Here is a 13,384-nt window from a genome sequence, read left to right on the forward strand (position 1 = left end):
TAAACAGATGTGCAAAAGGAATCAAAATCTCAGACCTCAAGGGTTTTGGCTGAAATTCAAGCACGGCATGCTGAGCCATGTCCAAAGAAGAACCTAAGTAAATTTCTATGAATGTTTTTCTTATCAGCTCTTCTAAAAAGATGTAACTCTAAAACCTAAGGAAACATTCATGATGTCAGGGAGTTTCCCTGAGAAGCAGAGATTTACCTCAGAGTTCTGCTGATGGCAAGCCTTGCTGATATCTTGACTTCTGCTGTTGGAAATGCATTGCAAGTGAAGCTTAGCTTCCAGAACACTTCTAAGCAAACATTGTTCAGCAATTCTTTCTTTGCAACTACTTTTTCATTGTGACTTTTCATGTCACCACATCAATCATTCTGGATCAAAAGATTCTATTTTTTATCCAGAATACCCATTTCAAAGGTGACTTTTCTCTGGGCATGGCATTTACTTATTTGAATATGCCCCATAAAGGAGTTTTCCTGTCCACCAGACCCAGCGACTATAATCATCATAAATTCTTTATAAGTTGAGTACATCATTAAAAAAAAATTATGTGTTCAGTGACATCATATATATTAGCACCTTTATTCTGCTGATTATACTTTCAAAAGATTCTCAGATGTGAGTTCTATAAAGGAAATCTGGGTACTATTTATTTATTCATTCAATAGTGTGAACAGTTTTTATTTCATTCTAAAGCTTTTTTTCATAAACACCTCATTTGGAAAATAATCGTTTTTCATTTCAGCGTTTTTGTATAAAAAGTCCAAAACTCCAAAATTTTATTCCAATTTAAAATCACAGGCTTAAACAATCTACATAGCTGATTATGCTAAAAGATAAACAGAAAAACATATCTAAGATACCTAATGCAGTAATAAGTAAATTTTTTTTCAATTAAAAATCTAAACAGCATATCTCCTGGACCTTATTCTAATGTGTGGTTTGCTTTACCACGGCTTCTTACTTTATTGAAAGAGAGTTCTTTGCTGTTTCAGAGTTTTTCATTTTCTTTCATTTCAGATGCTGGATTATGAACAAGCACCTAATATTCAGCTTAGTATCGGAGTTAAAAACCAAGCTGATTTTCACTACTCCGTTGCTTCTCAATTCCGAATGCACCCAACCCCTGTGAGAATTCAAGTTGTTAACGTGAGAGAAGGACCTGCATTTCATCCAAGTACTATGGCTTTTAGTGTGCGGGAAGGAATAAAAGGAAGTTCCTTATTGAATTATGTGCTTGGCACATACACAGCCATAGATTTGGACACAGGAAACCCTGCAACCGATGTCAGGTACTGCAAATATTTTCTTCGTGTTCTATGGTTCTATCCAGTGTTAATTCATGTAGCATGTGCTAGTATATGTTGGTTGTAATACTTTTGGAGGGCTTTTTTGCTTTTATTATTCCTTTGATTCAAAAGACTATTAGAGCATTGAAATCTTAGAATTTTAAGTGTTTTAGAGGCTTCAATAATGTAAGGGCTCCAACTAGTTATAAAAGTAATTGTGTCCAGTGAGTAATTGTAAGATCAAAGAGCCTCCTAAATTACTCCATAAGTCTTTTTGATCTTTTGTGGCCAGTTTGTACTACCCTGGAGCTGGGCCGATTAAGCCATATTGTGGGCAATAAGACACCATAAAAGTTGAGTCACTGCTTGTTTTCTTAAACCTGTGTTAATATGACTTTGAGACTAATTTCAATCCTCTGCTTAATCTAAGAGAAAAAACACAATCATAGAAGCTAAAAACAGTGTTTTAGAAAATTGATAGGCATAAGGAGAGTCAGAAGAGGAGAAATAAAAAGATACTATTGGGGCACTAGGTACATAGATTATACGTGAATTAGAACAATGTAAAATATTCTGGAAATAACCACAGTGAAGTACACAGGTCTTCTCTATATCCTGCCCTTCTCTATATCCTTTTCTTCTTCCCAATATTCTTGGAGTAAACAAAGTCTACTGACTTATAAGTTACTTTGATGTTCACAGTTTTAGTTATTAAATCAGTTAACAAATTGACAGACTCAAAAAAACCTGTGAAGTTTGCCAGGATGAGTGGAGGTAAAAGCAGTTCAGATAAAAGAACTGAAGACTTGAAATTGTGCCTGGTAAAGACCAGATCTTCTTCCAGTGAGGTCAAGCACTTTAAATCTATCATCTGTAACAAGATCCAGATAGAGACACTGAACAGAGGATACCACAAGCCCCCAACAGGCTATCAGTGAGGTGCTCTGAAATCAACATGGCTGAAAAGCCACAAAAAAAATCCTAAGTATACCACATGTGAAAATAAATAAGCAATATTTGTTTCTGAAAATGAATAAAGGATGTTTTATATTGCTATGATTTAATAAATAGAGCTGAAATAAACTCATACATTTTATTAACAATTATCCTAGGAGCCAGAAGAGTAAAAATGATGAAATTTTAAAACTTGCAGACCTGTATATTAATGTATTTATCATTGAATTTTTATTGATATATATATCCTTTTTATAAACCAAGGCAATCATCACTATAAAACATAAAAACACAATATTAAAGTTTGCCACATTGTAGCTCTTATGTGATTTAAAAGTACTAACTTTCATAAAAGCATAATAACAAACTTTTTTATTTAAAAACAGATATATCATAGGGCATGATGCAGGCAGCTGGTTAAAAATTGATTCAAGAACTGGTGAGATACAATTTTCTAGAGAATTTGATAAGAAGTCAAAATATATTATCAATGGGATATACACAGCAGAGATCCTGGCTATAGATGGTAAGAAAATTTATTTTCACTATTTTAAGAAAACTAGTACTATTATATTAAATATTATGTTATTCTAATGCTGATATTTGAGTGACTCAGACATTTTTAATGGTGTAATCAAGACTTACAGAAAGCCCTAAACACTTCAAATCAAGAATTGAAGTCAATTAAAATCATAATTTACACTTAAGCCATAGTTTATTTCATCTGCTTCCAAAAATGAGTTGTATATGGCTTACAGCATAAAAGTTAAAATATAATTCATCTTCTGATTATGACTTTGTCTCTTGAGTATGGCTAATCTCACTTGTAGGGTATGTTGGGAACGTTTACTTAAAGTAAGGGCTACATGCTCGACAAAGTTCATTCGGGGATCACCTTGTGGGAAGGCAATGTCTCCAAGAATACAATTATTTTCGAGCCATTAAAACTGAACTACAGTGAGAAGCTTGTGTGAGTGTTGCTTGATTAGACATATTTCCATAGTAAGATGCTATGGACCAAGAAAGCACAGGTTAGTCCAAATATAAGATCCATATTAAAAGTCGTAAATACAGATGCGCTGACTTAACTTGTAAGTGAGCCACTTCTCACATGGGTAAATCTGTTAAGCAGTCCTCTTGGTGAGCAGCAACAGGATTTGTTTATTTATCAATAGTTAACGATTCTATGAAGCAGTGCCTAGGAAACCAGCTGCTATAGAACAAAACAAGAGACAAAGGTCAGGAACCGTGAAGAAGGGGAAAGATAGGTGTCCGAGATACATGCCTAATGTAAGACAGATACTGTAGGTTTGCACTGAGTTTATAGCTGACCTTTCTAGTATCAAAACAAAAGTAAAGATAAAGAAGCAGCATAAAATTCAAAAAGAAACCATGATAAAACCAAACCAACTATCGTCTGTACATCCTGGGCTTCATCCTGTGGCGGGTAAATTTTAACTCCTGGGTCAGTTTTATAAATAACATTGTCTTATTTATTATCAGTATTCTGGAAGATCTAATTTGAAAATGGATTCTAACCATGTTGATTGCACCCTATGTTTGCATATTGGTCATATGTGAAAAATCTTCAAATGCTAGAATAAATAATTAGCCACTCCAAGCAAATAAAGAGAGAGAAAGTGCTGTCAAAATGTACCAAGAGAAATCCAGAAAAAAAGCTGATTGTTTATTCACCTAAGCAGAGTGTCTGCACTGGCACAGAGCCATCTGAATGGTTGGAATAAGTTTGCTTCAGCACACACCGTCATCAGGTGAAGAGACAGACCTCTATGCAGAGCAAACTTTATCGGGAAGCAAACACTATAAGCAATAGCTTGAGCTTTGGTTGCCAATCACAAGGTAATAGAAGAGCTACCAAAGATCAAAGAATGACAAATAAAACAATCTGTGGAATAATCTGATGCCTTTCTAATGAGAAACTAAGTGAAATCGACATCTTTCATCTAGTGAAAACAAGTCCAATGCTGAATAGGGTATATAAACATATTATACAAAATCATATAGACTATAGGTAGGTTCTCAGTTTATTCTCATTCAATTACCTCAATGACTACTACTTAGGCACACAGAAAACATCTGTAAAAGGAATTTATTGCTTTCTCAGAAAAGGACCTAGTAAGGTACCCCAGAGATGACAATGTTCTAGTTTAAAAGCGAGAAAGCTAAGATTCTTTTCAAGTTAAAAACAAGCAAAAAAAATTCTGTATTCGCTGTAACAGAACATAGAGTAGAAAAGTGGACTAAAAAGCTCCTAGACTCCTAATCTTTAATCTTTGGCCCTTTCTGATAAATTATACTATCCAAAAACTTGTTTCAAGTGGATTAGGGAAAAATCTGATACACTTATATTTGTTTTCAGAAACGCCATTTCAGAAAGAAATAGCATGTAACAGATGCAATTAAAATAAACAGTGAGCACAGAAGAAAAACACAAACAAGTATTTATTTCAACTGTGGTTATTTCTACAAACACAGGACTCAGTGAGCATCCTGAATGGAGGTCCATAACTGACCTGGGGGTCTAATTTATGGGAACAGGGTGAGATTAGAAAGCAGTAAACCTTCTCTGAGGAAGAACATTTGATTTTGCGCCTTAGGATGTGTCAGAATTAGCAAAATGAAATGAGGGTGGAAAACATTTTAGGAAGGGTGAAAAGAATGTGCCAGAGTCCAGAGTAAAAAAGAAACTTGTTTAAAGAACTCAAAAGAAGCAGTGTGGCTGGAAGGTAGCACATACAAAGGGAAGAGTGACTTTGGGTCACTGAAGCGGGCAGGAACCTGTCAAGCCTCCCAAGTCACGTATATGTTTCCTACAAGTTCCATGGCATCATCAGGGGATATGAGAAAGAGTTTTCTCCCTAACACCATTTACCTCAACACCTATGACACTTACTCTTTCAGACGGCTCTGGAAAAACAGCTACAGGAACCATATGTATTGAGGTTCCTGATATCAATGATTATTGTCCAAACATTTTTCCTGAAAGAAGAACCATCTGCATTGACTCTCCATCAGTCCTTATCTCTGTTAATGAACATTCTTATGGGTCTCCGTTTACTTTCTGTGTTGTTGATGAGCCACCAGGAACAGCTGACATGTGGGATGTCAGATCAACAAATGGTAAGTGAAACGTAAGCTTGCTTTTTGGACTTTAAGTCCAAAAGGAAAACAATTACCAAAAAATGTGTCAAGTCACTTAATAAAACATTCTACTTCTGTTTCCACAATTCTTGCCATATTAACATTAAATGAAAAAAATATGTCCTGTACACAGAGGATATTTGATAAAATTTTGAACTGAAATGAAATGAGTCAAAATGTTTCATTAATATTTAATTTACAAATAGTAGTAGATAAATACCAGTTTACCCATCATTTTGAGTAGGTAAAACATTAAACCAATATTTATTCAGTTTAAAATAAACAGAACCCTTAACAAACTCATAAATTAAGAATGTCACAATTCCCTATTCTGAATAAATTCAGACAAATCACATAAATGTCTCTGAAACTCATATATCCCATAGATACATTTAAATATTTACTGCTCACTTAGGAGCACATAAAATCAATTAAATTATTTTTAACAATAACTATGAGTTCAGACTTATTTTTAAGGGTAAAAATTTAAATCCGAATTGCTCAATATTAGAGGAATGATTAAACAAACTATAGTACATATTATTAAGATGTGCTAATAATATACAGTCACTAAAATTAGAATTATGCAATGTAGATACAAAAGAATGCATAAACCAAAGAAAGTAAAGTGAAAAATAGATCACGAAGTTGTATATGTATGTATCTTGACTATAACTACATACAACTGAATGGCTGACATTGATAAAAATTAAGAATAAATTTCAGATAACATAACATTTTATCTACCTTGGGTTCTTTTTCCTAAAACGTTAAGTGCATAATAAAAAAGAAAATGCTATGAGAGGATCTCATTTGGGCTAAGATAGCTCCCTAATCTCATATTCATTTGGGGCTACAGGGAAAATCTCATGGGCTAGTCGGTGGCCATCAGACTACAGAGCCCAGGGTGAGAGGAAATACTTCCCACCTCTTTGAGGCCACCAAGCCCCTCTATTTACAGAATGGAGAAACCCTAAAATAAGGTGGGGAAAATACCACCAATAAAGACTTGGTCAAAGTAAGAAATTAGGCAATTTGTTTTTACCATCAAACCTTTAGCTCTTTTCAACAAAACCACTTTAATATTTTTTAAAGTTAATCACGTTAAAGCAATTCCATTAATATCAAGTCAACTCTGAATTCACCATCTCCTATAAAGCTCAATAGCCCATTCATAAACAATAATAATTGCTAACCACTTTTTTCCTCATTCAGATCCTAGATATTATGATTACACATATAAGAAAAAATGTTCTGCATGGAGGTATAATATTATAGCTATTACAGGTTTGCCAATAAAAAATATAACCACACTGGAGATAGTATTCCTAGGGACCTGTTTCAATGCTTGCTGGTGTTTTAGAACAGAATGAACTTCACTTAATGTGCTGTGGCATTGTCTTATCTCATTTTTACCTTGTGCACAGGTTAGATTTTGGTGGACATAGCTGGCTTGCCATCTAGCTAACTGAGGATAATAAAACATCATAATAAAAAACATTGTGTGCTATGGATCAATCAGTTACTATTCATGGTTTAGCTGTAAATTTAATCATCTCGTAACACTCCTTGTATTAATAAATAAATTCCAACCAATATTTTAGGCAATATGTTTTATAAAAATTCATAGACAATGATAGCACAAAGAATTAGGAGAATTTGAACAATTTTAAATGAAAGAGCAACAATTTTGAACAGTCTTAAGGAGGGTATTGTGTAAACTGTAGTCCTAAATAGAAGACTTCTAATATTTTCTTTCAGCTCAATATTATTTATTCATTGGGCAAATATTTATTGAATGTATATTATATGCCAATTACTGTTGCTCTGGGAAGATGCAACAAGGTCCTTGCCTGCATTGTAGAAGTAGCAATCCAGCAGTAAGCAATACTTATTTAAAAATTAGTCATAAATGTTAAAAAAAAAAAAGAAAGAAAGAAAGGAAACAAAAAAAGGCCAGGCAGAACGGCTCATGCTTGTAATCCAAGCACTTTAAGAGGCCAAGGCAGGTGGATCGCTGGAGCCCAGGAGTTCAAGACCGCCCTGGGCAATATGGCAAAACCCTGCCTCTACTAAATATATATATATATATTAGCCGGGCATGGTGCCACATGCCTGTAGTCCCAGCTTCTCAGGAGGCTGAGATGAGAGAATCACTTAAACCTAGGAAGTCAAGGCTGCAGTGAGTCATGTTTGTGCCACTGCACTCCCACCTGGGCAATAGGAATGAAACCCTGTCTCAAAGATAACAAGAATAATAATAATAACAATAAATAAAATAAATGTTAAAAAAAGTACAAGGGGCTTTATGACTAAGAAAGCATGAAAAATCAAGTGTTTTAAGTCAATGTTTGGTATTAGGGAGAGTTAACCACCCGCCCAGCCCACCAAGGAATTTCCATTTATTTTCTGTTTCCTCTCTTCCATTTCAGCTACCTCGGCAATCCTTACGGCTAAGCAGGTTTTATCTCCAGGATTTTATGAAATCCCAATCCTGGTGAAGGACAGCTATAACAGAGCATGTGAATTGGCACAGATGGTGCAGTTATATGCCTGCGATTGCGATGACAACCACATGTGCCTGGACTCTGGTGCCGCGGGCATCTACACAGAGGATATAACTGGTGACACGTATGGGCCTGTCACTGAAGACCAAGCTGGAGTTTCAAATGTTGGTCTTGGACCAGCAGGGATCGGCATGATGGTTCTGGGCATCCTGCTACTGCTTTGTGAGTACTCAATTAAATCCTTCTTTTCAATAGTTCTTCAAAATAGGACTGTTACGAGGCTCGCTGGGATGGTTAGGTCCGTGGAGCCATTTCTTTTTGGTATCTCTAGCAATTTTTGAGTGCCTTAGAAATAAACAATGGGACTGACAAGTATATGTGCTTAATCCACAATGATAACTAAGAAAGCCTAGGGTGAGTGAGAGTCCTAAAAATGGGAAACACATGCAAATCACTACATATACTACCTAAAAGCACAAAACAAATCCCATCATGGAAATTTCCTTAAAACGCTTTAAGAGTAGAGAGGCAGAAGCAATTAAGTCAATGTGGAAAAGTTAGGACAATCTTTTTGGAAAAGTGGATTTTGAGGTGAGCCTGAAAAGCTGAGGATTTTTTTTCTTTTTCTTTTTCTTTTTTCTTTTTTTTTTTGAGATGGAATCTTGTTCTATTGCCCAGGCTGGAGTGCAGCGGTGCAACCTCGGCTCACTGCAACTTCCGCCTCCCAGGTTCAAATGATTTTCCTGCCTCAGCCTCCCAAGTAGCTGGGACTACAGGCGCCCACCACCATGACTGGCTAATTTTTGTATTTTTAGTAGAGACGGGGTTTCACCGTGATAGCCAGGATGGTCTCAAACTCCTGACCTCGTGATCCACCCGCCTTGGCCTCCCAAAGTGCTGGGATTACAGGCGTGAGCCACTGCACCCTGCTGAGGATTTCTTTTAAAGGAGGATGATGTCTAAGGAAATTTGAAAGGTAATCAAAGACACACACACAAAAAAAAACAAAAAAACACACACACAAACAAAAGGGAGCAAGATATGGAAGAGCATAGCACACCTAGGAAGCAGAGAGGCTAAAAGGGAGGCTGGGAGCCAGCATGGAGGCATGTTCATGACACACCAGGCATTCTGGGCTTCAGTACAATGGCACAGAAGAGTCGATGAGAGCTGATGAGCGCCGGTGACCCTGCGGTAGGAAGCAAGTAGAAGAGACTAGAACAGAGAATTAGCCTCTGGGCTCTGGGTGAGTTCCTACACTAAGACTGGTCACAGAAGTGGCAAGATCACCAAACAAAAATTTCCCAAAAAGGGCCCTCCTTTCCCCATAGAATTTTTTTAAACATATAGATCCTCAGAGGAAGAGTACTTCATACATTTTAGGTTGCCCTTGCAATATTTAGGTTTTATGGGGATCAAAAGCTGGGTTCTAAAATTAAAGAGAATTAAATTTGTCAAACTGTATTGTTGCTATGTTTTCAGGGATGAGCACTAATTAAAATGTAATCATTTCAAGGCATAAAAAATAACAGTTGACTTTTGGTGAGGATTTCTTTCTTGAAATAATCTGTAAGGTTTCAAAGCTATGCAAAGATCATGAGTGATTCTCACAATGATATTAGAGATATTTTCCCAGAATATAACTCTAGGGCAATTGAGTAGTGGTTTTCAGGTAAGCTTTGAGTTAGTGGTTCTCAACCCTAGTTGTACATAAGAATTAGTTAAAGGTCTTCCAAAATTACTCATACTTGAGTCATACTCAAGATGAGACCAAGCATCAGCATGTTCAAGCCCTTTGGTGAGACTAATGTGCAGTTCAGGGCTAAAAACCCAGTGTCAGCTGCATTTCCATAAGGTTAGCACTAAGAATTTCAAGACTTTTTCCTGACCCAGTCAAAGAAAGCATGAGAGTTGTTCAACTGATTGATTGTAGAATAGGAGAGGAATACCCCTATGGACACTTGTCTTCAATGGAGAAGTCCATGGTCTATTTTAGGAGAGGGGGGCAGTGTGATGGTAGTGGGAGGGATCTGAGCCCAAACCTATGTTCCCAAAGGGCCTCAAATTGACACTTTTGATGTTAGCTCCAAATGAGATTACACATACAGTAATTGTATTGGGTATGTGCTAAAAACACTTCATTTCATTTATTAGATAGTGCCTTTGTTAGAGTTCATGCCTGCAATGGTACATGATCCAGCTCACATTTAAATTCACAGAAATATAGAATAGGTGGAACCATGGCCTAGGGGCTACCAATTCTAGTTTTAGCCCTTTTCCAGAAAATGCTGTGGAAAGGTATAACTTGACCTTTCACTGTTCATAGTGCAGATGGCAAAATTGCCAAATTAATTGTTGTAATAAGACTAAAGTTGATTTTGCAACTTTGATATTCTCTTCTTTTGTATCTGTTTTTAATTTTTAATTTTGGTGGGTACATAATAGGTGTACATATTTATGGGGTACATTAGCTGCTTTGATACAGGCACGCAACGTGAAATAATCACATCCTGGAGAATGGGGCATCCATCCCCTCAAGCATTTATCCTTCTATTCTATATCTTTAATTAACCCACTTAGTAAAATGCATGCCGTGCTAGAGAATTAGGAAAGTATGAAAAGCAACTAGAGTGGGCCCAAAGAATTAAACAGAGTGTATTCTAGAATCTTAGAAAACTTAATCAGTGTCTATACTTATGGATTAAAATATAGAATTGAGGTGATTATTAGGGTAACAAATAGGAAATTTCCTCTTAGAAGAAACACTTGGATAGCTAAACATTTTTGATAGCTTTAATTTTTCATTATAGTCTGTAAACAAAGTCTTAAAATAATTGTAAATATCTCCATTAAATTTAGTGAGTATTATTTGACTTCTATTTTAAGTGTAACTGTGATAAGGATTGAAGATAGGTCCTATCTCCAGGTCCTATAGCTGAATCCTGTATTCAATCCTCTTGATAACATATATTCATGATGCGTTTAACTTACATGTATGTGTCCATCTGCCCCAACCAGCTCAAGAGTCTTCGACTAAAGACAACCTTACTTTCCTAATCTGTCAGTAAAGAAATTCAATTACCTGATCTCAAACTCCTTGCCATCTAGCACTAAAGTTCTATGTGATTTGGTGGTGTTGTATTTATAAAAGTGGATATGTATACTCAGTCCCCTAAAGGAAAAAAATGAGATTTTCTTACATATATTTGTATTTTTGTTCTAAATATACTGCCACCAAATGCTCCCCAAAATGATTCATCCAGTGACTTCCTAAACTGAGCAATTTGTGTTAACTCGACATTGTCACTTTCTTGGGCAGTGGCTCCACTCTTGCTGCTCCTGTGTTGCTGCAAACAGAGACAGCCAGAAGGCCTGGGAACAAGATTTGCTCCTGTGCCTGAGGGTGGAGAAGGAGTGATGCAGTCTTGGAGAATTGAAGGGGCCCATCCCGAGGACAGGGTAAGTGGACTGTCACTTTCCAGAGAAGTGTGGAGTTTCAGTGGAAATTGAGCATGTCTTAACAATTACATACTGCACAAAAATGAACAGATGTCAGTTTTTAAATGTTTAACATAAAGCATTTGTTTTTTAAACGTTTATTTTTCTTTTCAGGATGTGTCAAATATATGTGCACCCATGACAGCCTCAAATACCCAGGATCGGATGGATTCCTCTGGTCAGTAGACACCAAAATCTGTTTTTCCTTTTAAATTTTTCAAAATTATTCAACCAGACCAACTTCATGTAAAAGTACCTTATGGAAAAGTCTGTCAATCTCTTTGGGTGACAGTATAATTAGAGGGAATGTGACCTATTTGAAGTAGCCACTTTTTTTTTTCTATCTGAAACTACAGGCAGTGACGTATGACACAGCAGTTAAAAGAGCAAACTCTGGAAGCAGAATGCTTGGGTTTGATTCCCAGCTCTGCCACTTGCTTAAGGGTTGCATATCTTTTATCTGAAATGCATAGGACCATGAGTTTGAGTTTGGCTCAAACTTTTTGTGCCATGGTGATCAAAAAGTTTCAGACTTAGGAGCATTTTGGATTCTTGATTATCGGATTTGGGATGCTCAGCCTGTAGTAATAAGTCCTTAGTCAAGACATTTAACCTCACTGGGCCTCAGTTTCCTTATCTTTAAAATTGAGCTTATGATAGTACCTACTTTAAAATGTTGCTGTGAGGAGTAAATAATATGTATTATATATGTAATATATAATACATACATATATTGTATAGATTATTTTATTATATATAACATACATGTGTATGTGTGTCTATATATACACACACACATATATAAGTGTGTATATATACATATATCACAAAATATATGTTAGAGTAGTGCCTGGCACGGAGTACATGCTACTGTAGTAATTATTTATAATACAAGCTGTTTTTTTTTAAGAGCTAAAGAAAAGGCAGTAAATGTACTCTAATAATACACTGAATAACTTTTCTTAAAGTCAGACAAGCTTTTGCCTCAAAAGAGTGTTGTAAACTCTCCTATCTTACCAGCCCCACGCATATCTAAGAATACTGAACACACTACTTAGCTATATGGCAATGATTGCACCAAATAGAGAGGGTGCTTAATTCTGCAGTGCACGTGAGCTTTCTCTGATTCCTTAGTATCCCAAGCTTGGCCCTTTGCATGCAAAGAAACTCGGTGACTGAACATCCCTGTGAGCCCAGCTCCATCCTGTTACGGAGTGAAGGAGGACTATGAGCTCAGTTTCTGCAATCCCGTCGCTGGCCTTGCTTTGGAGGGCTCCCGGGTGGGTCAAGCCCGCAGCAGCCACGGCGGGAACGGGCGCCTGCTTGTAGTTCCTCTTGGCAAGTTCTACACCTTTAAGTCTAGGGCGAAGTCTGTGCAAATGTGGGAAGGCCACGTCCCACCACTGACTCCATCTGTGTAATTAATTTACTTTTATTTGGTCAACAAGCCTGGAGATGTATCGGTGTAACTCGTATCGCTCTTTGTCAGCTTTTTAGTGCCTACGCCTTGCCGGGTGGTGGTGGCACCGCAGATGGCGGTGGCGGCGTTTTAGGCAGATGCGCGCTGCAGGCAACTCGAGCGCTGTTACACTAACATCCTCCCTTTTCAGAAATCTACACCAACACCTATGCAGCCGGGGGCACGGCGGAAGGAGGTGTATCGGGAGTGGAGCTCAACACAGGTATGGGGACAGCCGTTGGCCTCATGGCCGCAGGGGCCGCAGGAGCCGCAGGGGCCTCAAGGAAGAGGAGCTCTACCATGGGAACCCTGCGGGACTACGCAGACTCAGACATCAACATGGCGTTCTTGGACAGCTACTTCTCGGAGGTAATGCCCTCACAGTCACACACAAAATCGTCTTGAGATTGAATAATAATAATAGTAAAATACTCACAATGGTAGTAGGCCTCTTCTGAAATATGCTATTATTCTCAACCCTATCCCAAACCTGAATAAAAAATATTTCA

General features: G+C 37.0%; 1 protein-coding gene and 1 long non-coding RNA gene across 3 annotated transcripts in view; one reads left to right on the forward strand and one right to left on the reverse strand.

The window, feature by feature from the left end:
• LOC134760293 (uncharacterized) overlaps positions 1-13,384 on the reverse strand; it is a 121,836-nt gene that overhangs the window by 65,486 nt on the left and 42,966 nt on the right. The gene's annotated exons all lie outside the window — the stretch shown is intronic.
• DSG4 (desmoglein 4) overlaps positions 1-13,384 on the forward strand; it is a 38,443-nt gene that overhangs the window by 21,447 nt on the left and 3,612 nt on the right. The window contains exons 9-15 of the mRNA XM_002828141.3: positions 1,027-1,298; positions 2,636-2,775; positions 5,172-5,390; positions 7,844-8,140; positions 11,238-11,377; positions 11,531-11,594; positions 13,027-13,244. Coding sequence (XP_002828187.3) covers positions 1,027-1,298; positions 2,636-2,775; positions 5,172-5,390; positions 7,844-8,140; positions 11,238-11,377; positions 11,531-11,594; positions 13,027-13,244 — 1,350 coding nt within the window. The remainder of the gene's footprint in view (positions 1-1,026; positions 1,299-2,635; positions 2,776-5,171; positions 5,391-7,843; positions 8,141-11,237; positions 11,378-11,530; positions 11,595-13,026; positions 13,245-13,384) is intronic.

This window comes from Pongo abelii, chromosome 17, assembly GCF_028885655.2.
Source record: "Pongo abelii isolate AG06213 chromosome 17, NHGRI_mPonAbe1-v2.0_pri, whole genome shotgun sequence".
NCBI classification, from domain to species: Eukaryota; Metazoa; Chordata; class Mammalia; order Primates; family Hominidae; genus Pongo; species Pongo abelii.